At 44.3% G+C, this 25,294-nt stretch overlaps 1 protein-coding gene across 2 annotated transcripts in view; it reads left to right on the plus strand.

Moving 5' to 3' along the window:
* cacna1ha (calcium channel, voltage-dependent, T type, alpha 1H subunit a) overlaps window positions 1–24,931 on the plus strand; it is a 98,385-nt gene extending 73,454 nt beyond the window's left edge. Inside the window, exons 13-38 of one of the 2 annotated variants that reach the window (XM_030090216.1) lie at window positions 491–642; window positions 1,206–1,391; window positions 1,471–1,588; window positions 2,492–2,647; window positions 2,868–2,955; window positions 3,039–3,322; window positions 4,749–5,120; window positions 6,237–6,340; window positions 6,645–6,768; window positions 6,967–7,035; window positions 7,142–7,326; window positions 7,413–7,539; window positions 7,983–8,108; window positions 8,444–8,533; window positions 9,261–9,474; window positions 11,867–12,018; window positions 12,135–12,244; window positions 12,408–12,541; window positions 12,708–12,778; window positions 14,401–14,479; window positions 16,015–16,136; window positions 16,590–16,748; window positions 16,891–17,031; window positions 17,157–17,325; window positions 19,425–19,564; window positions 19,653–24,931. In XM_030090216.1, the coding sequence (XP_029946076.1) occupies window positions 491–642; window positions 1,206–1,391; window positions 1,471–1,588; window positions 2,492–2,647; window positions 2,868–2,955; window positions 3,039–3,322; window positions 4,749–5,120; window positions 6,237–6,340; window positions 6,645–6,768; window positions 6,967–7,035; window positions 7,142–7,326; window positions 7,413–7,539; window positions 7,983–8,108; window positions 8,444–8,533; window positions 9,261–9,474; window positions 11,867–12,018; window positions 12,135–12,244; window positions 12,408–12,541; window positions 12,708–12,778; window positions 14,401–14,479; window positions 16,015–16,136; window positions 16,590–16,748; window positions 16,891–17,031; window positions 17,157–17,325; window positions 19,425–19,564; window positions 19,653–21,023 (5,043 nt within the window). In that variant the 3' untranslated portion in view covers window positions 21,024–24,931. Of the gene's footprint in view, window positions 1–490; window positions 643–1,205; window positions 1,392–1,470; window positions 1,589–2,491; window positions 2,648–2,867; window positions 2,956–3,038; window positions 3,323–4,748; window positions 5,121–6,236; window positions 6,341–6,644; window positions 6,769–6,966; window positions 7,036–7,141; window positions 7,327–7,412; window positions 7,540–7,982; window positions 8,109–8,443; window positions 8,534–9,260; window positions 9,475–11,866; window positions 12,019–12,134; window positions 12,245–12,407; window positions 12,542–12,707; window positions 12,779–14,400; window positions 14,480–16,014; window positions 16,137–16,589; window positions 16,749–16,890; window positions 17,032–17,156; window positions 17,326–17,980; window positions 18,038–19,424; window positions 19,565–19,652 lie in introns of those variants that run through there. The other variant, XM_030090217.1, reaches the window with a different exon arrangement.
* Window positions 24,932–25,294: the final 363 nt, after the last annotated feature.

The following is a 25,294-nucleotide window of genomic DNA, read 5'->3' on the forward strand; positions in this document are numbered from 1 at the left end:
TGTTGACGTGTGAGACATTTAGGAAGGTAGGTGGAGTTGGTGTCTCATCTTTTCAATGAGTTCAGCACATATGGAGCACTGATTCAGCTCGAGACGAACTGTTTCTTCCAAAGAAAAGTGCCGATGTGTTCCCATAATGCATTCTACCAGGGCACAAAATCGCTGCATTTTTCATAAAAAAAAAAAAAAAAAAAATCTTGAGTCTGTGCTTCATGAAGGGCTCAGTTAAATCTTTGCTGGATCACTGAGTGCACTGTGGGGTAAGTGGAGTAGATCAGCACTGATGGATTGGTGCTGTTGGTCCCATTTGATTGATCGGGCCTGAGTCCAGCGCTGAACCTGATTGATAATGTCTCCGCTCGGAGTACAAAAAGCAAAACGGTTTAACAGGTCTGGGACACGGACGCTGAAATATTAACTATCCTCAGATTTTTCATTTATCAGTTTTTCTGCTGTTTTTCCCTTGCTTTCCCTCTTTCCCTCCCTGCAGCCTGAGGAACTGACCGACGTGCTGGAAATCAGCAACATTGTTTTCACCAGCATGTTTGTCTTGGAAATGGGCTTCATGCTGCTCGCTTTCGGCCTGTTTGGATACATCAGGAACCCTTACAACATATTTGACAGCATCATTGTTATCATCAGGTAAATTCTCGACCTTATTGTCCTTACAGAATATGTGCTGTCATCACGGTTCAGAGCAGCATTGAGACACTGAGACTCTGACCGAGACTCGCAGTCGGTTCAGATTTTCTTCCGCTGCTTATCATGATCCACCCCTTTCCTTGTTTCCTCCACAGCTTGTCAGTCATGATGTTTTGAGTGTCAGGTTCAGTGCCGCAGCATCCATCTTTACAATAGCCTATAAGACTGACACGGTCGTGATGGATTACACTTTGCTGGCTGCTGCAGCGGGTTCTTCATTATTCTGCCTTAACTGGGCGGATTTCATCCAGAGGGGGGGCCTTTTGTTTTGCTTTGGTAATCATTAATGGTAATCAGATGCACCAGTTCGCATCTTCAAAACAAAAAGTGTTGCATATCGCACACGCATATGTGATTTTTAACTATTCATCCACTTTCGATATTCTATTCAACTCAGGGTGACTGCTGGCAATGCGCACAGACATTTCAAACTAGAGCAGGGAGAATATGCAAACTTCACTGTATTCCACTTGTATTTTAAGATGAGCGTTCTTGTTCTCCAGTGTGTGGGAGATAATCGGACAGTCGGACGGCGGGCTCTCGGTCCTGCGTACTTTTCGTCTTCTGCGAGTTCTGAAGCTGGTTCGGTTCCTCCCGGCTCTGAGGAGACAGCTGGTTGTGCTGATGAAGACGATGGACAACGTGGCCACCTTCTGCATGCTGCTGATGCTTTTCATCTTCACTTTCAGGTATGTGCATAACATTTCTTTGACATTGCTATTTATTGCATGATTTCTATTTATAACGTTCACATTTTTTTATTTGCAGTATCCTGGGCATGCATCTTTTTGGTTGCAAATTCAGTCTTGGGACAGAGAATGGGGACACTATTCCGGACCGTAAGAACTTTGACACTCTGCTCTGGGCCATTGTCACTGTATTTCAGGTAAGTTTTCTGATTTCTTCATCCCAAATGTCAAGCCCAGTCCTGCATATATGTGTGTACTTGTACGTGAGTTTTCAAGCCAAGCTTCTCTTTTTAGTTAAATACTGTGAAATGTGAAATTCTGCCTATTTACACCCAGTCTCTCTCTCTCTCTCTTCTACCGTCATTTCTATTTTTGCTCGCCTTCCCTGTGCAGATATTGTTCAATCGCTCCAGATAGATTGTCCTCCTTGCTGTATTGGATGCGTCAGCAAGAGTGTAGAACACACAGTGCACTGGGCTATCTTACTTTGGTGCTGAAAAAGCATTTTATCATGGACTGACTGTCATGTGAAAGACTTACGCTCTCTGTATATATATATATATATATATATATATATACTTACCATAGTTTTCTGGGAAGGAGATGCTGCATACACAAATTTCTACACACTGGTATAGGCAGGCACATTTAGACAGATAGCACAGCGGAGGGCCGGGGGGCCTCGGGGTTTAATGAGTGGGCAGAGATGGAGTGAGCTGAGCTCTCATGTCGGATCAGGAACACTGGTCTAGTTTTAGATGCTTTTATCACTCACAGAGTCCAAACTGCAGATACAGCCCCACACACACATACCAACACTTTGCTTGTCAGAGACATTGTGGCAATAAAAGTAGCTGAGCGTTCGCTTTTCTTTAATCTGGTCACTTTTTTCTCTGTCTTTTCCACTTTCTAACCCTTTACAACTTCACCGACTTCTCTCAGCCTGGGCGACTGTGTACTCTTGCTCTCGTTTTTTTTAATGATATTTTTCGAAGCTACACTTCTCCCCTGTCTTTACTCATTTGTGTTTTCATTCATCTCTTTCCCTTAGCGCCTTCCATATTTTGCCTAAATCTCTTTCTGTTTGATTTAATCCTCAGATTCTCACCCAGGAGGACTGGAACGTGGTGTTGTATAACGGCATGGCCTCTACCTCTCCGTGGGCAGCACTTTATTTCGTCGCTCTCATGACATTTGGGAACTACGTGCTCTTCAATTTACTCGTGGCCATCTTGGTCGAAGGCTTCCAGGCTGAGGTGAAAAAGAACAGGCTGATGTTTGTTTATTAGTGTCGGTGATACTACAGTGTCACAGAGCAGTTTGACATTTGAGATGGACTGAATTCAGTCCTTTTGCTGTTCACTTGAGTAACAGTTCAGGCAGTATTATTATGATCTTATTTGTATAGTTTCCTGTGCTCAGTTGCATAAATAGGACATTTTTCATTGTCTTCCACTGGATGCATGTGTTTTACAGGGCGATGCTAATCGGTCAGAGTCAGACGATGACAAGAAATCAGATAACTTCGATGAAGATGAGAAGGTGCAGCAGCTCAGAGACACTGGTAGGTCAACTCAGGTAGTTCATGTTTTCGCTGGTTTCATTGTTTCCTGTTTGCTAAAAACAAGTTTTAACTCTCCTCGCCAGAGCTGAAGATGTACTCTCTGATGATGACGGCAAATGGTCACATTGACCCTCGGGGCTCGATAGCCCCTCCCATAATCATGCACACAGCCGCCACGCCGATGCCCACTCCCAAAAGCTCTCTGGGACCCGACTCTGTCCTCGGGGAGGATTTCATGTACAGAGAAGGAGCGCCTAATTACGGCGAGGGGGGCCTGGGCTTCTCCGACGCGGGGAGTGGTCGTGCAGAGTCTCGGCGTGGGAGCTCAACATCAATGGACCCGGCGGCGTATGACCAGCGGTCTTTGGTATGCCTCATCAAGCACTTAAAAACTGAAAGTAGTACCTGAAAACTTTAATCCTTCATCTGTTTCCTTCGTGAGACCAACTGCAGTGCAGAGCTTGTTCCTTTATTTCAGAGATCAGACTGCTGAGACAGAAACATCCATTTCCCCCTATTGCCAAGTCAGAATAATACATATAGAATCTGAGACACATTCACACCCTGTAAAGCTGCCAACAAAACTAAAATAGGTTGAAAAACTACAACGATTCACATGTACAGAAAGAAAAAAAACATCCCTTCACTTATAACAACAACAGCATCCAAGTAGTGTAGCGAGTACTTCTAATTCCTTTGCTTTGATCATCAAGTTGCCACTCACAGTACATTCCCTGATGTTGGACCGACTCAGATCTTCCTTTTGGGTTTAAACAGTTGTTGCTGTGTCAAACTCAGTAGAACATCTGGAGCAGAAAATCATACCCAGTTGAAAGAACCATACGTTTTTTTTTTTTTATTTCTTCTCTGGAAAAAAGAAAGTCACTTTATATTTGGATCAGCCAGTTACATGCATTTTAAAATCTAATTGAAGCGGAGCGGCCTCTTCTCATGGGATGAACTCACACTGCAGGCTCAATTCACACAGTATTAATGACGCTTCACTTTTTCCACATTTTATTGTGTTATGACCTCTTTCCAAAATGGATTCACTTCAGTGTTTTTACTCAACATTGTACACACGATAACCCATGATAACAATGTGAAAAACGTTTTCTTGGAATGTTTGCGATGTTTATTAAAAATAAAAAAAAGCACATATACATAGGTATTTGCAGTTCTTGCCATGACATCCTCGAGATGTTTCTACGTCTTCACTGCTGTCCACCTGTGCTGAATTCAGCTGATTGGACATGATTTAGAAAAGGCACACACCGTCTATATGAGGTCTCACAAACCAAAGGAACTCTCTGTAACATTGGCTCTGAAGGTGGCAACTTTGACAAAGTCACTTTTTTTTTTCTCTGCAGTTTGTATAATTATCTGTATGAGGACACTGTGACACAGATAGTTATTTATTCAATGAGGAAATTACAGAACCCTGGAACATCATCTAAAAATACACGGAGCGGATGATCATCAGGTTTCATCAAGTAACTAAAATAAGTAGAGGCACTATAATTTGCAGCAGAAGTCTTTCCCTCTGCCTTTCCAACAATAATTTAACCCTGATGAAGGTGGAACATCTGTGACAAATACACATGAAACTCTTTTGCTGATGATCCTCACTCAAAAACGTACTTTGTGTGAGACTGAGAATTCTCAGTGCCTGCATAATGTCATCACCAACTTTTGATTAAGACTTTTTTATGGTACCTTTTTAAGAAACTGCTGTAATTTACAATCATTTTCCCAGCCGCTCATTATGCCGTACTTATTTTTGGTTTCTTTAGAGCCTCTCAAGCCCGGGCCGGCGCTCGCCTCTCCCTCCCCGCGGCTCCGGCAGCTCGTGGGGAAGCCGCCGCTCCAGCTGGAACAGCCTCGGACGAGCGCCGAGCCTGAAGAGGCGAGACACCAGCGGGGAGCGGGAGAGCCTGCTGTCCGGAGAAGGCGGCGAGGAGGAGGACGGCAGGGACGACAAGGAGGAGGCCGGGGCAAACAACAGGCTGAAGCCGGTGTCCCTGGAGCTGCTCCAGGCCTCCACCCTCTGCCCCTCCATCATCGCAGAGTACGGCGACTGCAACGGGAGGACCGTGACCTATGACCCCAACCTGAACTCTGACCCCAAGGACGACTCCTCACCTGAGGACGACATGGACGATGACGTAAGTAACCGTGAGTCAGAGCTGCATCAAGATTTCCAGCCGGCTCACAGTCTAGCCTTTGTAATTGTAATTCTTATGCAAATTCTTAATCTCTTAATCAGTCGTCTTCGACTCTGTTTACATTTTTCATTATTATTTTTTTTTTTCCTGCTCATCCGATCCTCCTTTGCCCTTTTTCTCTAATTTTGAGACTGTGTTTTGTGTTCACTCCGCCAGACTGGATTGAACGCTAATTGTCACGGTCCTCTTATGATTTTGGGACGACCTCTGTCGCGACACTCTTCATGGTTTCAAAATTGAGTTTATAAACCGTGAAATCCACTGAAACAAAGACGTCTCCCTCGGTAGAATGAGGGGGGCTTCAAACGTACGACGTCCGTACGTGCACTTGTGTGCGTCCTCATGTTTGCGTGATGCAGCAAGTTCGACGTGTACGAGCATGTGCGTCTCTGCGGGTGTCGATGTTCTGGATTATAATTTTCAGCTCTGAGGATATCCGGCCATGCACACATACCCACACACATGCAAGGACATCCCCAGATACACACACACACACACACTCACATACCCGGTTGCCAAATGAGTTGTGTGTGCGCACGCGCGTGTGTTTTTGTGTGTGTGTGTGTGTGTGTGTGCTCTGTTTGTGTGTTATGACTGTTTTTAATTAGAATCAAGTACAGCAGCTGTGCACCTAAGCTTTCGTCTGTTTATTTTATTACAAACTTTAATGAGTTCCACAACAGTTTCCGTTGAGCCCGTGGACTGGCTAAATTGGAAGCCTGCCTGTTATGCTCCAATTATCTCCATCTACGTCGGCAATGAGACACGTGTTTGTCGTGTCCCCCCATAGATCTGACTGTTGGACAGCGAACACCAGCAGCACTGTGGAAACTGTTTGAGCCTTTATTTTAACGATCAAAGAATGACTGATTATATCTTCATTTTAATTATAGGGTGTTTTGATTATTGTTGTTTATATGGTAGAACAATGGTTCTCAATAAGTGATGGAAAAAAACTTGGTCCTTGATACAGATTCTTCCAAACATGATGGGATTGTAAGTGTTTTTTTTTTCCTCTGATTGTCATAGTTTTTGTGCAATCGTTCACATTTGCAGAGTTCTTTTGGCTACTGGGTCAAGAAGGAGCTGAACAGCATGAAGCCACGCTGGTGCAAAGAACATGAGGACTGGACGCTGTACTTGTTCTCCCCAGAGAGCCGGTGAGACTCACACGTCACACATTTCCTTCACATCGGATGTTACATCAATTTCTGAGAGATTTAATTTAATCCCAATGACGACTACCCCCCCACCCCCCCCCCCCCCCCCCCCCCAACAATAACCTCCACCTCATGTAATGCTAATGTATTTGTCTTAAAATGCAGTCAATTTTCCCCAGGAAGCTTTTTTTTTTTCTTCAAATCTCCCACAAATCTGTCACTGCTTTCTCACCGTGAAGTCTGAGATCAATATTTTTAATGGACCATAAATACTCAATAGATCGCTCTCTGTGTGTCTGTTCAGGTTCCGCATGTGGTGCCAAAGTGTGATTTCTCACAAACTGTTCGACCACGTGGTTTTGGTTTTCATCTTTCTCAACTGCATCACCATCGCTCTGGAGCGGCCCGACATCCTGCCCAACAGCACGGTGAGACACACACTTTCTATCTATTGTTTTGTTAATTATAGAAAAACTGCATTTAAGTTGCATTTGTGAAGTTGAAGAGCTGCAGAGTTGATTGGAAGAAACCCCCTGCTGTTTCCAGTTTGAAATGTTTGGTTGTTATTTTCCCCTTTTAATGTTCTTTAAATTGATGTGAGCTGAAATACCTTCTCTTCCTTTTAGGAGCGAGTGTTTTTAAGTGTGTCCAACTACGTTTTCACTGTGATCTTCCTAGCAGAGATGGCCATTAAGGTAACAATATATATTATTTGCTTTTTATTTTGACATTTGGAACATTTCTGGATCAAGAGCCTCCTGGATAACGGCTGTTTTTCTGATCTGTATGTTGCTTCACCAGGTTGTAGCTCTCGGTTTCTGCTTCGGAAATCAGACTTACCTCCAGTCCAGCTGGAACGTTCTGGACGGCGTCTTGGTCTTCGTGTCTTTGGTGGACATTTTGGTTTCTCTGGCGTACACTGGCGGGAACAGGATCCTGGGAATCCTCCGAGTCCTCCGTCTGCTGCGAACGCTTCGCCCGCTGAGGTACAGTAAATGTTTTTTCTTGTTTGGAGTGCTTTTAGCAGGAATCCCATTAAATAATCATTTGCGTTCATGATTGTGCGTCGTAGGGTTATTAGTCGAGCCCCGGGTTTGAAGCTGGTTGTGGAGACTCTCATCACCTCTCTCAGACCCATCGGGAACATCGTCTTGATCTGCTGCGCCTTCTTCATTATCTTTGGTATCTTGGGTGTCCAGGTAATCACCGTTAACAGCACAGACTCGACTTAAACTGCCTATCGATCCACTGCACACTCCTCTCTTTCCCTAAGGGTGAGAGCAAAGTTTTAAAGTCTTTGTAGCGTAAATGTCAGGGATGCTGAGCTGCTGCATGCTGCGGTTGTGGCTTCAGGGAATTGTAAGTGTCTTGAATACCCAATGGACAATTAACAATTAGGTTAAATGTGAAACGGAACAACATGACCTCCAGGTCAACTATTAGCTGAGCACTCAAGAAAGAGCTCTGAAAAGAACGTGCTCGATGAAATGCCCTTTTGTCAGCGGCGATATTAGTCGAATGCATGAAAGCCTCGGGCGCCGCCACAATTGAGATAATGTGAAAATGGCAAGCCGAATCACCGTGCACATCTCACGCTGTTTTCTTTCTTTTTTTTTTTTCTTTCCTTTCTGACACTCTTTAGCTGTTCAAAGGGAAGTTCTACCACTGTGAGGGTCTGGACACCAAAAACATCACCAACAAGTCAGACTGTCACCTGGCCAACTACCGCTGGATACGGAGAAAATACAACTTTGACAACCTCATTCAGGTAATCTGATTACCAGGAGAGACAAGGACAGAATGATGTGCTTCCCTCTGATTGTCTTCCTATTTAATTTGATTTTCTGCACTGAATGATCATACCTTTGTGTTTATAGTACATAAGTAGGAGTAGTTTAGAACAACATGTTTACATAAACAAGGAGTAAAATGCATTGATTAAAAAAAGATCTGCAAAAAGATATGAAATGTTCATCCTCCTAACAATGAGAAGAATTTACATGCAATTATTGCATTGATTCTCACACAGTATGCACATAAGTTATTTTGTGTGAAATTGTATTTGAATCTGACACGCTGTGCGTCTCTGTGCTTCCTCTCCAGGCTCTGATGTCCTTGTTTGTTCTGTCATGTAAGGACGGCTGGGTCAACATCATGTATGACGGCTTAGACGCAGTGGGAGTGGACCAGCAGGTAATGAGAGAGGCTACTGTCACCATCCAATGTTTCTGAATGTCTTTCCTTTCAGTACATGATTCCTGATTCACCTTTAGCTTTTTATGATGTAAAGTGTTGTTTCGCCTTTCGTGCCTCTTCTATTTAGCTATATGTGAAGAATTTACAGCTGTTTGCTTAAAGAAAGTTTAATCCTTCACAGAGCGCCGGACATTTCTGCACTGAAAAACTTCAAAGTCAGTGTCAGCATGCACACATGTCAATTATGAAATTAAATCTTAGTCAATTAATCTAGTTCAAACACTCTCAAGCTCCTCTGTCAAAGATTGCAGATACTTGATCGAGTACTCCTGTTTTCCCATACAGTGTGTCAATAACTCTGAACTCAGTAGTAGGCACAACATTTCCCAGATATTCAGGCATGTCGTTGAATTTACAAAGTGACAGAATAAACCTGTACGGCCGCGACGCAGAGCTAATAGATTCCAAGTGAAAGCATGGCCCAGAAGGAGAGATTATCGCAGCAGCTACAAAGCTTCAGTTGATGTTGCTGTCATTAGAGCGAGGACTGCCTGTGGTGTAATGTGCTGCAGCAGTGTGACTTACACACTCATTGAAGCAGCATCACTTCGTAGCAGAACACTACAAGCATAAGAGAAAAATGCAGTTTCTGATATAACTGGTAAGACATTATCATTCTTGCCTTTTTTTTTTTTTTTTTCCTCTGGTCCTCTTCTCCCCTCAGCCTGTAAGAAACCACAACCCCTGGATGCTCCTCTACTTCATCTCCTTCCTGCTCATCGTCAGCTTCTTCGTCCTCAACATGTTTGTCGGCGTGGTGGTGGAGAACTTCCACAAGTGCCGACAAGACCAGGAAGAGGAGGAGGCGCGCCTGCGTGAAGAGAAGAGGCTCAAAATGATAGAGAAAAAGCGCAGGAGTAAGGAGAATGGAGGGGCTGGTCGGTAGTCTATTTTTCTGAGCACTGCCTGCTTTCAGAGCCTGACAAAAAAAAAAAAAAGAAAAAGAAAAGAGAGAGAATGACAAAGAGAGAACCCAGGGAAACTGACTGAAGCACCAGAAGAGGGAGAGTTTAAAAGAGTGGCTAGCTCATGCAGACAGTGGTTGAGCGCTGTCAGGTGCACGGGCTACGCCAGTCTGTCGCATGAGAACTGCATGACTGCAGCCTTTACTTCAACCCTCCCCTAACATTGCATGGAGTCTTAATTACCTGTCTTAACCTAATTAAATCATTGTATGCTCACTCTTCAAGTCATAGAAACTCTGCCGCCAGCGTAGTGGAGAAAACATCGAGACACTTAAAGTGTTTGAACATCAGATGTCACGTCTTGATTTATCACAGTTAGATCGAGTTTAGAACAGAAAGTAAAAGCTGCTGATACAAAGGAGAGTTTGTTTTATCACGAATCTTGCATGTGAATTTGATCAGCAGCTGTTTTTTTTTTTTTTTTTTTTTTTTTTAAATTTTACAAACGTTCTCCCTGTGAGTTTTTATAGTTGTCCCTTACCTCCCTCCAATTGCATGAACGGCCCTGACTCCTCTCGACAGTAGAGGTGAAGGAAGGACTTTTTTTCTGTGACCGTGCTTTGACTGGCAGACTCAGAAACATAGCAGACATCTTTGACTGCTATACCGACGAGTACCTTGGGTGTGGTTGAGTTAGTTAGATGCACAACATTGCTTACAAGCTTACAAGCAACATGCTGGCAGAACCATCGAAACACACCACCTATTGCAGAAGAGGGCGACAATACAAACCAGTCTTTTGGAAGGAAAAAGCAATCAATTCATAAAGGCGCGTGGGGTGTTAGCCGTGTACCTTTATGGCAGTATATGGTGTGAGCAGAACGCAGCTCCTTTCATCTTGCATTAGCGACGTATCTCACTGGTCTAAAACTGCTAAACGTCAGGGAAATGGAATTTAATCTCATCTGGGCACCAAAAAAAAGAAGAAAAAAACAATTTGTGAAGTAAAAACAGAATGTTGTTATAGACTATTGAGATATTTTCAGAATTGATGCCATTAGAGAGGAGAGTGGCTCCAGCGTTTGTTCAACATTCCACCATTTCTTTCTTTGAATATTTCAAATATGAAAATAGAAATGTTGAACCAGAAACATCTACGTTCAGAAAATTGGCCAGTGAAACGTGTTGTTGAACACAACCTGCGCCGCCCCTCTGAGTCACATACATCACATCAAAGGCATGTCAGCATGAAGCAGATAGACAGGGCATGGTGTACGGCCGCGGGGTGACGTGAACATGCACATGCACATGCACATGCACGCACACCGCCACAATCAGCATTACGGACATCTGAGTACACAGTGTTACCAAAACTAAACCACGTTGTTAGTGTTGAACAATAAAAGTTGGGCTTCGAGGATCTTTTCACTTTACGAGCAATAATGCATCTCACTGTTAGTCCTTAGAAATGTAACGTGGTTTTAATACAAAGGAGAGATCTCTGTTCTCTGTAGCACAAGACATGCTCCTGTTAAAAGGGTGTCCCTGAGGGTTTTTCAGACATATTCTCAGTGAGAGAGTACGGTACGTGCACTGAAAAGGGTTCCGTTTATTGTACAAATCATGTTGCCTTAGCAACGATAGGTAGCGATGCACACCCTCTCCGTTTATCAGTTTTGAGCCTTTTCCAGCTGACCTATGAAGTGACAGACTACTATAGTGAATAGCCGGCTGGCAGGTTAACAACACTGAATAATTTATGCACAACAAGCTTTCTGTCTGCTCTACATGTGCAGATGAGATCTTCTTGACACGAGAAAATACATTTTCAATGTCACCTCTATCGAAATGCCTCAAAAATCCAGTGGCAGGAAGTTGTAATTTTATATCTATCATATATAATCTCTTTGAATTACAGAGGCGTGCTGTAAAATATCTATTTACCTGAGCTGTTACTCTCATGTCCTCCCTCACTCGAACATGCCACACCAGCAGTAGTGTGCACAGACGATCAGAGGAAACACACGGGAGTGCAAAGAGGGCACCACCATCCTGATTGAGATTACAATTAGAGAAGCGGTGGGACACCGGAGCTGCTTAAAGCCCCCCTGATGTGACATGACTGCAGAATAAGTGAAATTTTATTAATGCGCAAGCATGTCTGGGTTCAGTAAGAGCTGAAGCATTTTAAGGATGAGTAAAAGTAGTGGTGGTCCTTTCTGTTTATCCCTCAACGTTCCTGTGCACACTACTGAGCGCCTGCTATGTCATATTTGGAGCACAGTCTCTTACACATGCTCTGTGTGTGTGTGTGTGTGTGTGTGTGTCTGGCATCTGTTGGTTTGTGTGTTTTTGCTCGCTCCAGAGGCCAAGCAGAGGCCGTACTACGCCGACTACTCCCCTCTACGCCTGTCCATCCACACACTGTGTACCAGCCACTACCTGGACCTCTTCATCACGTTCATCATCTGCATCAACGTCTTTACGATGAGCATCGAGCACTACAATCAGCCCCAGGTGAAGTCACGAACCCACACAGACCCTGAAACAAGTTCAAGATGTTGATACCGATGAAAAATTGATGGATTTAGTCATGACATTTTGTCTTTCTTTACATGTGCATATCTCTGCAGTATTTAGAGGAGGTTTTAAAGTACTGTAACTACGTGTTCACCTTCATCTTCGTCATCGAAGCCCTGCTGAAGCTGGTGGCTTTTGGCATACACCGGTTCTTCAAAGACAGGTAACAGTGATATTAGCAGTATTTACCAACAGAAAATCTCACGATTACCTCTGAGAGTATTTTAATTCAGTATTGCTTGAAGAAGATACGGCGCAGTGAGAAGAACAAACCTCTGAGCTGAGCAGGAGGTGAAGCTCTTTAAAGCATGTTTTCTCGTGTTTAGGTGGAATCAGCTGGACGTAGCGATAGTGGCGCTCTCCATCATGGGCATCACACTGGAGGAGCTGAAAATGAACGCAGCCCTACCAATAAATCCCACCATCATAAGAATCATGAGAGTGCTCAGGATAGCACGAGGTAATCACACGCACACACGCACACACACACACACACACAGACACACACACACACACACACACACACACACACACACACACACACACACACACACACACACACACACACACACACAGCACGTTCTGCACGTGAGCTGAACCAAACCACAAACAACTGTTTCTCGCAGTGCTGAAACTCCTGAAGATGGCCACAGGGATGCGAGCTCTGCTGGACACTGTCATGCAAGCACTTCCGCAGGTAAACACTGGCTCCGCCACTGGGTTTACTTCACTGTACTGTTTATGAGCATCAGGTCAGTGTGACAGCTCGATTTGAAATATACATCTCCTAAGGTTTACTACTAGTGTTGATGCCTGTTGACCAGTTTTTGATTCAAGGCAAATCCCTTCACAGAAGCTTCATTCTGAGGTTGTTGATGCTTTTTATGACCATCTTTCTATTGCTTTGCTCTCATTGCGGATGCTTATTATCAATAATGCATGGCGAAAATATTGCAACGAAGGGGAAGACGCCAAATGACTCAGATACAAAATAGAATTGCTGCATTTATTTTCTTTTCCTTTATGTTCTCACATTTGTTGAGACACAATGAGAAATGTTTAAGCTTAGAGTGGGGGTCTTGTGCTCCAATCTCAGTTTCAAGGGTAAAAACTCACGGTGAGTGCCAGTCAGTACCGAACTTAATGAATAAATAAAGACTCCAGTAAAAGGTCAGCTCAACAGAGTCTCTCTTTAGCCATAAATGTGGCCAATAAATGTAGTTTTACCCAGACTGGACCTGCATCTGTCTTTTTGGACCTTCTCAGTCCAGTCAGTTCACTTCTTTCCCACTAAGTCTGGAGACAGATTCTCAGGTGTTTGTCTGCCTCTCTTGTTGTGCAGCACACATCCTGGAGGCAAAGAGCAGGTGCACCAAAGATTACGAAGTGCGCGCGGTGACAGACTCCATTGTTCTTCTGTTTCCTAAATGTCAGCTGCGCAGATGTGACCGTCAGGGCAGCGAGTGCACGGCGCCTGCTTTTTAAGGAGCTGCCTTTAAAAGCAGCACGCCGCCCATTTGTGACGACATCATTCAGAGGGATGCAGTCACAGGGAAGTGCAGAGTGCAGAGTTCAAATAATCCAGCCGCTGATTCAACTCCCACTCAGTTTATCTGAGGCCACTCGTCCTGAAATCAACTCTGTGGAAGTTAATTCAACTCTGGGCCTTTTTGCTGTCTGATGACTGACTTTTGTAACTTTCTGGGGTTAAAGCACCAGGTTGAGTGTGGACGTCAAGCTTTCAGAGAGAAAAAAATAATGTTTTCTTGCGACTTTTGAGAGGGCCGAAGGCAGATATTTCTGCTTCATTCAGTTGATTCAGTTTTTCTGTGCAAACTTTTTTTATAAAATTGCAATTAATCCCATAATTAGAGTCAGGGTTGGCAATTGGCTCAAATAAAAGAAATAGGAGAAAAAAAAGCTCATTTTACTGTCATTGAGACATTTTTTCCATCCCTGTGCAGTGCAGGTGGACTATGAGGATTAGAATCTTCATGTGAAGCTTGAAAATGTTGCAAATATCCTTCTGTGGTCGTCTGTGTTTTGGACTAGTCAACACCGAAAGAGAAAAAAATGGGACTGGCCTTCCCTCGACCACCTCAACTTTAAAATGTTGGATGGTTCAAGTTCCACATTTGTGTTTTCTCATGTGAAACTGCTCCACTTAAGTTAAAAGAATCAGATAAAGCCCTTTTAGTGCATTAAATTGGTGATTTTGTGTTATAAGATAGATAGATAGATAGATAGATAGATAGATAGATAGATAGATAGATTGGTATTTGGAAGATTGAACAGAGATCTAATGTTTGCCGTTTCCAGGTTGGAAATCTTGGTCTCCTCTTCATGCTGCTCTTCTTCATCTATGCTGCTCTGGGAGTGGAGCTCTTTGGCAAACTGGGTCAGTCACACACACACACACACACACACACACACACACACACACACACACACACACACACACAGAGGTTTATACACTTTAGCCAAAAAGGCTTGCGAATCCACTTATTGCTCCCACCGTCACGACCTAAAGCAAATTTTTCCTGCTTGAATTATTGCTGATGAATCCTCACTCTCTGCCCACATCCATCTCCCGGTCTCTCAGGCTCCTGTTTTTATTTTTTTATTTTTTTACTACCGATCACATTTACATGATCACATTTTGCTTCCTCTGCATTCCAGCTCGAACAAACTCATTTTCTTTGAGAGTTCAATAATGTGTGAAGGAAGAGGATTAGCAAAAAAAAAAAAAAAAAAAAAAAAAGGCATCTGGGAAGACAAAATGAAAACAACTTGCTGATAAAGAGGCCATTTGCAGTGAAATGTTATTATGATTCTCCTCAGCACATTGGGAAAACAAAATGAGGTCTATTTTTCCACTTTTATAACTCAAACACGCCTCTCACTTTTTCTTTTTTAAACTGTCATTTTAATTATGCTGAGTAAAACTTTCAGATGTGCCTTTCATTCCCTGTATCCGTGCCCCACTTTAAATGTTGATTCATGTCTTACGGCGGATGAAGGGCGGAAATATGTTCGCTCTGTTGACAAAGTTTAGCGGGGATATTGTGATGCAGCCTGGTGGAGATCACAAAGCATCCGTCTGAGCTGCAGCGGGATCATAACAGGCTCGCTGTCCTCGATCATAACCTCATCACTTTTCCTAATAAGACCCAATCTTCAGACTCACCAGAGGCTTCTGGGGGTTTACATATCTCTGATGTTTCTTTATTCAGCTTCTCATTAACCATCGCTCACGTTTTCTGCTGAGGCAGCAAATCTCTCATCAAAGTTTCCCAGTGAAGAAGCTTCATTTTGTCCTTTAGAAAACACACTTCAAAACACACTGCCAGGGACGTATCAATCAGCGAAGGTCCCCACCTGCGTGGGCTTTTTGGGACTCTGTGTTTCTGCAGATCTCGGTTTTGTTGAAATGAATTCACGTTCAAAGCTGAATTTGTTTTTGAGTCTCGATCTATTCATCTGAATCCATTTGAATGATCAGATTCATTCATACCATGACTTCACAAGATAAACACATTTCTGAAATGTGTTTTGATATATTGTTACATTAGCCTGTTAAAAACAAGCCAAAAATGTAAAAAACAAAATAAAAAAAGTCCTTGGACGAAAAGCTTTGGTTCAGCCTGTCCCGAGGTTGGAGGTGAAGGAAGACGACTACCGGCTGTGTGGATTCTGCTAACAGGCTCCTGGGGGCTTTGAGTGCAATTGACTGGGACGTTCTCCTGTCCTCTGGAAGACAGTCGTCCTCTCTGTGCCCGTGTCCTGCCTTCAGGGACCACACTGCCACTCTGCTGCTGCTTCCTCACAGCAGACATATTGAGATTCAACACCGAGTGTCTCATTTCCCTATCCTGGGTTTTTGATCTGTGTGTGTTGAGTAACTGGTCTATTTGACGATGTGTCCCTGAACAGAATGCAACGACAACAACCCCTGTGAAGGTCTGAGTCGTCACGCAACCTTTGAAAATTTTGGGATGGCCTTCCTCACGCTGTTTCGAGTGTCCACAGGAGACAACTGGAATGGGATTATGAAAGTATGAACACCCTCCCACCCCCTCTCTCTCTTTCTCTCACACACACACACACACACACACACACACACACACACACACACACACACACACACACACATGTGTGAACATACTCTCATAAATTATGACTGGATTATCTCATAACCAGTGAGAGAGCAATGACCTTGAAAACTAATTATGAAATGATAAAGTAGCTTACAGCTCAGCAATGTCAACAATTCAGTTTAATGAGATGAGCTTTTTTTTTAATCTGACATAATATGTAATTGTCCTTAAATAACAGGATTTAACATGACAGTGTGTTTTTTTTCTATATACATTAATCAAAATTTCATTCAGGAAATACATTGCATGCATCGCCATTATTGTTTTCTGCTGTATTTGTTAGTGTTTCTGGGTTTTCCCTTGGTTTGTCTTTCTTTGATTGTTTCTGAACTGGTGCCTCGTCTCCTTCAGGACACGCTGAGGGAGTGTCACCCCGACGACCGCCACTGTCTCCACTACCTGCCCGTCGTCTCTCCCATTTACTTCGTCACCTTCGTGCTCATGGCCCAGTTCGTCCTGGTCAATGTGGTGGTGGCCGTCCTGATGAAGCACCTGGAGGAGAGCAACAAGGTACAGAAATAAACTGCAAAACAACAAATATGCGAACAGCAGGGACATTTGATTGATTCAGTGCTGCTTTATGTTTGAATCTCATGCTTACATTTATTATACAATATTTATTCTAAGCGAAGGCGTGCTCATGTTTTTGTAGGAGGCTAAAGAGGACGCTGAGATGGATGCAGAGATCGCCTTGGAAATGGCTTTGGAGAGAGAACGCAAACTAAGCACAACTTCCAGCACCAGTTCAGCAGGAGGGACCTATGTGGGGCCGTGTCCTCATTCGCCTGGTCAGGTAGGATCACATTTATTCTTTCCACACAGCAAGTCAATAGAACTGAGGATGGCTTTTCACTTATCTAATTCAGAGCTTGACAGCTGGAAATGATGAGGTTTTCTGGTCCGTGTCGCCCTCTGCAGGAGGAAGAAGTGCAGTACAAGAACCAGGACCTGTTGTCATCAGGGAAGATGTCTGTATCCAGGATGCACTCCCTGCCAAATGACAGCTACATGTTTCGACCTGTGCGGCCAGCTAGCGCCCCCTACCCCCTGGAGGAGGTAGACCTCAGCCCCCAGCACCAGCATTCAGGTACCTTATCATTTTAAATTGTCATATTAAGAATTATATTATGTCTTTCTGACTGTTGAGTCTCCCCATGTGTGTGAAGTATCTGCTGACTCTGCTGTAACAGAGCTAAAATCATCTGCTTAAATGTGAAATTAAAATTCCCTTGCTGACAGGTGTCACATAAATAACTCAGCACTTAAATATTATTTGTTACATTTTTACATTTTTGTTCAACAAGCAAAAAAAAAAAGGTTCCCAGCATTTAACAGTAGTCTTTTCTGTCGATTGATGCTGTTATTTAAATAGCACAATGCTTTCAATGTGGCGTTATTTCTAATTCACAGTTTAGTGTTTTGGCATAAATCTTATTCTGATTTGAGGATCCATGAATGTTTCAGATTGAAGCAAATGAACAGATACAAATTCTTATTTTTCTATTTTTTTTTTGCAGTATGTGTTGAGGATAGTAATAGAATAAACATTTAACAGCCAGAGGATCACTTGTCTGCAAACACCATCTGAAATCATGTACATAGCTTGCAGTCAGAAGTAAATTGTAATAGATTTTGATATTAGAAAGTGTCCCAATTTGCACTAATGTGTTTTTTTCCAATTCTAGCTTGTAAACTAAAAAAAGGCATGTACATAGCACTGACTAAAACTGTTTCACCTGCAGTAAGACTCTAATGGCATGTTGTGGCTGGGCTGTGGACAGGCCCGGCTCTGTCCCAAGGTACTGACTGCAGTGGATGAGCTGACTCCCGTGAACCTCTGCAACCTTCACACATGCTCATCTGCTCAGCTCTGAGATGACTGAATACTAAACTAGAAAACAGTAACATCAAGAGCCAAGCTGCAAAGTCAAAAAAGAAAAAGTCTAATGATCACATGTGCTTCATTTGTGGTGTGTTCATGCAACTGAGAACTTGGCATGTAACCAGTTGTGATAGTCCAACTTCTGAGTTGGATGTTTTTTTTCATCATGTACGCTGAACTTATTAAAATTTGTCACTTCAGCACCGAGACGCTTTGCTTTACCAGAGAATGCAGGTAACTGGGAGAAATCAGATAATTGTATTGATTTGATCTTAAGCAGACAAAATCTTGTTGTTCTTGGGGTTTTATATGTTGAGGATTTTTATTTCATTCAATATCAAATTCATCTCATTTCTTCTCAAAAAGCCAATCAGATAAACAGGTAAACATGCACAAAGACATTGGAGTATTAGGACAAAACATAGATGAGTCAATCGTGTTTCTCATGATTTTAAAAGTGTTGTTAAATGAAGCATATCATATTATTATTATTATTTTTTTTTTTTTTATGGGATAAAAATACCCTAGCAATTCTGCGTTTTCTCGCTCTTTTAAGTGGGAATTTCCAAGTTTCACATCTTTGAAATGAATTTCCTCCACTCAAAAGTTGGGACTTTTCTACTTCTCAGTTACTGAAAAACACACCAGGTTTCTTTTTTTGAGAAACATGAAATGATTTTACAGCTTGAACTGAAGAATTGCCTTCATGTGAATGTTTTTCTGATCTATTCCTGACTTTCCTGCAAAGATTTCCTCAACTTGTGTGACTTTAGTTTCATCTGAACTCACAGGTTCTTTGTACCTGTGTGCGCAGATGGCCTAAGATCCTGGTTACGTAGCTCCACAGAACAGACACCATCTGACATTGGAGCTGATCAGGATCGAATACCCGTTGATGTGTGCAGCCTTGTGGAGCTGTAAACAGGATCTGATGAAATACATCCTGCATATTTGCTTTTCAGTATGAGATGATCACTGAGTCTGAGCTCAGCATTACATTTCTCCTGCAATCCACCAAACACTTTATTTTGATATCAGATTCAGTGCAAAACGTTTTGATCTATATTTTCTATCACAATAAAGTGTTAATGATTTTTTATCTTTTAAAGTATTACTCAATTAGGAGTATTTCAAATTTTCCAAAAGTGTGAGGTAATTGTATGTTTTTGGATATGCTCAACTGTGCATGTATCTCCTGCAAAAATGCATGTGTTGACATGATACAGATGATTGCATTGCCTGTTTTGATTGCATCTTTTGATACGGAAATGTGTTTGTGTGATGGTTCCTGTCTGATCCTGCAGTCTCAGTGATGTCGGTCCACTCCCAGCCTTGTGAGGGCCGCTCCCTGCTGCAGGTTCCAGACGTTTCCCCTCCCACCCTCACCCTGCCCCGCATCGCACCACCAACACCCAGCCCTTCACCACGGGCCCTGCACAGACAGGTCAGAGACCCCGCCGCCTCGAATGCTCACCTCTCCAATAGCCACTTGGACGCACGGTGATTTCATTTTTTTGTCGTTTTTGTTTCAGGTGGCGGTTAAAGTGGACTCTGTAGAGTCTCAGGGTCACGAGCAACAAGAGAGGCGCGGTTCCGTCAACCTGCCTCCCCTGTCCCCTTCTCCATATTCGTCTCATACTTTCTCGTCGTCTCCTCTGCCGCCTCCTCCTTCCTCTCCCTCGGCCTTCTCCCTCCCGCCTTGCTCCCCGTCTCCCTTCCAGCTCTCGCCGCCCTCTCCTCTCCCTCTCTTACCGTCTTCCCCGTCGCCCCTCCCTCCCCCGCCCACCTCTCCCGCTCTCCTCCTCCCTCCCCCTCCCTCCCCTCGTCTCCCCCTGCGCCCGGCGAGCCTCCGGCGGCCCCGTCCGGCCTCCACCATCTCCTATTCCGACCCGGCCGACGAGGAGGTGTACCACATCACCAGCTCCGCCCGCCTCCGGTGGAGAGACGAGGAGGGAGGGGCGCAGGAGGGCAAGGTCAAAGCTGGCCGCAGCCACTCCCTCTCCCCGTACGCCTTGCCGTGCTCCCTGGAGTCGTCCCCCCCCGCCCTGCTCCCGCTCCCGCCCTCCTCCTCCAGGAGCACGCTCAGTCTGCTGGGGGCGGGGCTGAGGGACTTCAGGAAGGGCGTCAGCGCCGACAACCAGGGCTTCCTGGACGAGCCGCCATCGCCGTCCGCCGGCCACGTCGACGACCATCGACGCCACTCCATTGAGGTCTGCCTCCCCCAGGCTGACCACCAGCACCTCGCCCAGGAAAGGCCGGAAAGGGGCGGTCCCGTCAGGGTGCAGTCCGTCGGCAGTAACCACAGGAAGAAGAAGATGAGTCCCCCGTGCATCTCCATCCACCCGCCCTCGGAGAGGGAGCCGCCCCACCCCTCGCCCCCGAAGCTGGCCGACTGCAGCATGATGCTGAGGCGCCGGACGCCGTCCTACGACCTGACGCCGCACATGCAGCAGGACGCCTCGGCGGACGCGCAGACGCACTCCCCGAGGCACGCGGCGCTGCCGCCCGTCCACGCGCCGCTTCAGGCGCACTCGCCGACCCACACGCTGGCGCCCGCCCAGGCGGCCGCCCCGACACGCGCTCAGACTCACACCCCGCCGCTTCCGTCCACACCGACGCACGCACACATCCCCATCAGCCCCAACGTCTTCATCCAGCCGCACGCGCCTCTCGTCCCGAGCCCCATGCCTTTTCCACAGACGCGGCCCGTCTCCCCCGCCGCCAGGCGGGGGGAGTACATCCCCCTCCCCCAGTTCACCTTCGACCAGCCGCAGTCCAGGTACATGAGCGGCCTGCAGGCCGGCATCGCGGACTCTGACGCCGCCACCTGCTCTTCCCCGTTCGACACCAGGCTGGGAAGCGGCGCGGGGTTCAACGCAAAGAACAGGAGGACCGCCCAGTAAGCAGCGAGGGTGAATTATCTGGTCCACAAATCCCTGAAGCTGGAGGAGAGCGCCCTCGGCTGACCTCAGCGAAGTCTGATGCTCGGGCAGAGGAGGAAAAGAAGCCCACTGGGAGACGAGGCTTTCTAAGAGGAATATTGAAAAGACTCACGTTGCTCTTTTCAGAGAGACACTGGTACAGACTCCTTCAAGAATATTAGACAATGGATCCATTTTTCTAAACCCACCTTGAAAAACTGCAGATCCACCGAGGCTGTACCGGTCAAACAATACTCACTGTACGTGGTGTGTTCGGAACTAACGCTGACGACACACCAGGACTAAAGCCACCTAACTTCGTAGCCAAAGTTTTTTTCACACACTGTCCTCACCCACGCAAGCCAATCAGGAAGCAGCGTCTGGCTGATGACCTCTGACCCTCTTTAGGGGAAGCGGTTTGTGAAATGCGAACGTGGGGTGGGGAGAAATCCGTGGGATATGCAACTTCAGGTTTTTCACAGAAGTTCTGCTTGCCCCTCCTCTGCTCCTCGATCACATTGATCGGAGCAGAAGTGTGTGTGCGCGCGCGCGTGAATGAGTGTGTGCGTTTTATCCTACGTGTGTGTACATCGTCACGTCTGTCGTCACGGATGTCAGCCATGTTATTCTTATGCTTGCGACGACAGAGAGGGGGAGCAGGGCAGAGCTGTAGTGTACGTTTCTTTGTGTATCTGTGCAGTGTAAATAAAGGAAAATACTGTATTTGGTGAGATTAAAAATAGCTCTATCCATATGCACATATTTTTATAGAGATCTAAAATGTTTTTGCACACAAATTTGAATTTCGAGTTGCTTGTTTTCCTTCTGTTGTCCTCCTGTGAATGTATGTTTCTTTTCAACGCCGAGAGAGCAGCGGAGGAGCTCGTCCCTCCTTCCGGCCTGCCAGTGGAGGTTAAGCAGAGGGGATTTTATTTTTCTATTTAGAAGACGAGAATGAAAAGAACAGGGGTTTGGTGTGTATCTGTAGCTTTGTCTCAGATTTCTGTGTGTCTGGTGTCTTAATAACTGTCTCAAGAAGCGGGCTCAGTGATGCTGGTCAGTTCAAATTTTGAGAGAAATTTCCACATAAACTCCATGAATTTTGAGTGTGGAGAGAATTGATGGCTAAAAATGCCCATCAAAATAAAAAAAAGATTGCTATTATTTTGAAGGAATTGGGATATTTTAAAGAATAAACAACCAGGCAATGCCGGCTGTGAGACAATGTTTGTAAAGTGTAATAAATAAATAGTGTTATAAGAAGGCATGGCATGGCATCATTGAGCCTCTCTTCTACTACTGTTTTCAAGCTGGATCAGCCCAGACACCTTTGTTTCTGTACATCTAAAGACAACCAAACTAACTAACTTACTAAATATGTGTAGCCAGAGTGCAATAATAATATATACTTGTGGAAAATATAGTAACATCCACACTACATAAAACAGCCACACTCTTGTATTCATACATACTGTAGAACTGCTATATATGATATGATTTTTATATATTGATTGAGACTATTTCTATTTCTAGTGTTCATGATACTTTAGGTACTTGTGCCCTGAGTGTGGCTGTGGTGGCGAGGGTGTGGCTGAAAGCAGTGTTAGGTACTGTAGATTTCTCTAAAAGCTCAGGCCCGCCCGCCAATGGTGTCACTGTACGCTGAAGACCGACATGCATCTCTGCCGAGGACCCAATAAGCCATCCGTCACTCCGCCTTTTCTTTCTGGAATCCTCACCGACCCACCCTGTCTCCACATGTCATTTCGCCCCTCAACAACGCTTTCTGTCATTACTTTCACATCTTACAGTGTCGTTTTTGTCCGGTGATGAATTACTTTCTCATCAAGTCATACTACTGTTCTGACACAGCACAATGTGGATTTCGCTTTTGTGCACGGTCTGGTTTGCGCAGAAACACACACAGAGGTCTTACGAGCTTCTCGATTCCCTTTTCAAAGGCGGCTGGCTGGGACGGCGTCTTTCTTTTCTGTTCGTGATCAGCACACACCATGCACAAGACCTCAGCAGTCTGAGCAGATACCAAAGTGCTTTGATGCTTTACCGTAATCACTCTCACACTTTCATATTTGAGGAATTTGAAATAATCAATCTTGATATATATTGCAAACCAGAGCAAACTTACAGTGCTTGTGGTAAATGTATCTGGACAGGTTGGTGGACAACAGTATTTATGGTATTTAATAATTTATGTCGATGTCAGATATGTATAAAGTTCTTTCAAAAGCCTGCAGGAGTTTTGCTGATACTTGCAGAGACCTTTGTAATCACATCATCGATCACCATCAAGCCATTATTCTCCTCGTCACATCCTCACCGGCATTTTTTTCTTCTCCTGAGCAGTATGCATGTGAAAAGGGCACAAACGTGAGGTGAAACAAAAGAAAACACACAAAGTGGCTGTTCCATGTCAGCCCCCATTCTGCTGATCGCCATGTTGGACGTAGGCGGAGCCTCCCGGCCGGCAGAATGTAAAGGAGTCACAGATTGAAAGTGTTGCTGCTGATGAACTCGGCTGTCAAGCTGGTTCCTCTTTTAATAGCACTCTTCTTCCAGTTCTGACATCCAGACGCACTTCTCATGTTGGATTCTGACAGGCTAGTCCTTCCCGAACATGGCACAGTTGGTTATTTCCCTGGTTTAGAGTCATTTTGATACAATATGTCCTTGAACACTGATGTTGTGCAACTGCTTTGTCTTGCTTTTTTTTTTGTTTGTTTGTTTTTTTTTGTTTTTTTCCCCCCTCTTCCTGCACAGATTGTCAGCAGCGGGGGGTTTGAAAAGTAGTTTGAAGACAGCTTCTTTCTGTCTCAGTCTTATTTGACTCGGTGCAGATAGATCCAGTTGAAAGCATATTGCCATATTATTGAAAATGGTCGGTAGAGTGACTGCGTACATGTTCTTACGATTTACAGATCTTTGGATCTCAGTATTTAAATCCTGTTTTTGAGGAAACAGTTTTGATTATTGCATGTTCTGATTCAAGAAGAAAAAAAAAAAACCTTTTGGGAAAGAACCATCTGGATGTTTTAGAGATTTTGATATTTGCATTTTCAGATGTTTCCATTTATAGATTAACTACCTACTTGCACTGGGCTTTTATTAATTGGTATCTGATAAAATACTAATTAAATGACCCTATTCTTTTTTGTCCAATGCAATACCGGGTGGTGATTTACTGTAGGAGGACAGATCTCCTCTTTATACAGTTTTATAGAAAGAAATGGAAACTTAGCTGGTTCTATTTTGTTTGGAACCAATGTTATTTAACGTCGGGGTGAGCTTTTTTCACTTTTCCTCCTGATACTCTAAACATAGTCGAACTCTGGTAATGGTGAAAATAATTATCTGATGTATATTTTATGTAGGAGTAGCCTCACACCTGACGCTCTGTAAAGGACTGCTCGGAGTGAAGAATACGTTTTGTTAGTGAACCTTGAGCTGATCCGGCGCCGTCCGAGTGGAAGAGAGTTAAAACTGTGATAGAACTTGATTTTGATGAATCAGAAGCCTTTTCTTTCTTTCTTGCTTTTCTTTTTTTCTTTTTTTTTTTTTTTTTTTTCTTACGACCCTTCAGTGATTGGCCCAGGCACCCCCAACCCCAGCCCTCCCAAGGCCTTACAAGGATGGGAGGAGGTGCGTCGTGTTCTGTGTGTGAGGAGAGGAGAGGAGAGCGCATGTGTCTGCAATAATAAGCCCTCCGTCATTCCCCATACCAGAGGGAGAAGGGGGGGACCGGGGTGTTGTTCGAAGGCTCGACACACAGTCGGACTCTTATCTATTGTATCGTTGCTGATTATTGTGTGATGACCAACCGTTGTCCTGAAGGATGTTTCCCTGTCAATTAAAGAAAACAAGATTCTTTTCTTTTTTTTTTTAATTTCCTGACTTGGTCTTCTTAGTTTTTTTTCTGTTGATTGTGTTAATTTGCCCTTTAATAATAATAATTTTTTTAGTTTCGGTCCTTCAGAATGACTGATAATGCACTCAGGAAACCTGGATAAAACTTAACACGCATTGAAGAACATGCAAACTATATATAGAAAGACTCCCAAACCTGCACTCGAACGACTGACATCTGTGTGAGAAGAACGATCCAGTGTCGGTTATTGCTTTAGTGTAGAATTCAATGATAAATCAAGGTAATTAGCCACATCTCTCAGATTCACCTGCACGTTTTATAGGGAGGTTAGGAAACATTAATAAGGCAAACAACCGCGAAAAGGGGGAAA

Source organism: Salarias fasciatus, chromosome 4, assembly GCF_902148845.1.
Source record: "Salarias fasciatus chromosome 4, fSalaFa1.1, whole genome shotgun sequence".
Taxonomy (NCBI): domain Eukaryota; kingdom Metazoa; phylum Chordata; class Actinopteri; order Blenniiformes; family Blenniidae; genus Salarias; species Salarias fasciatus.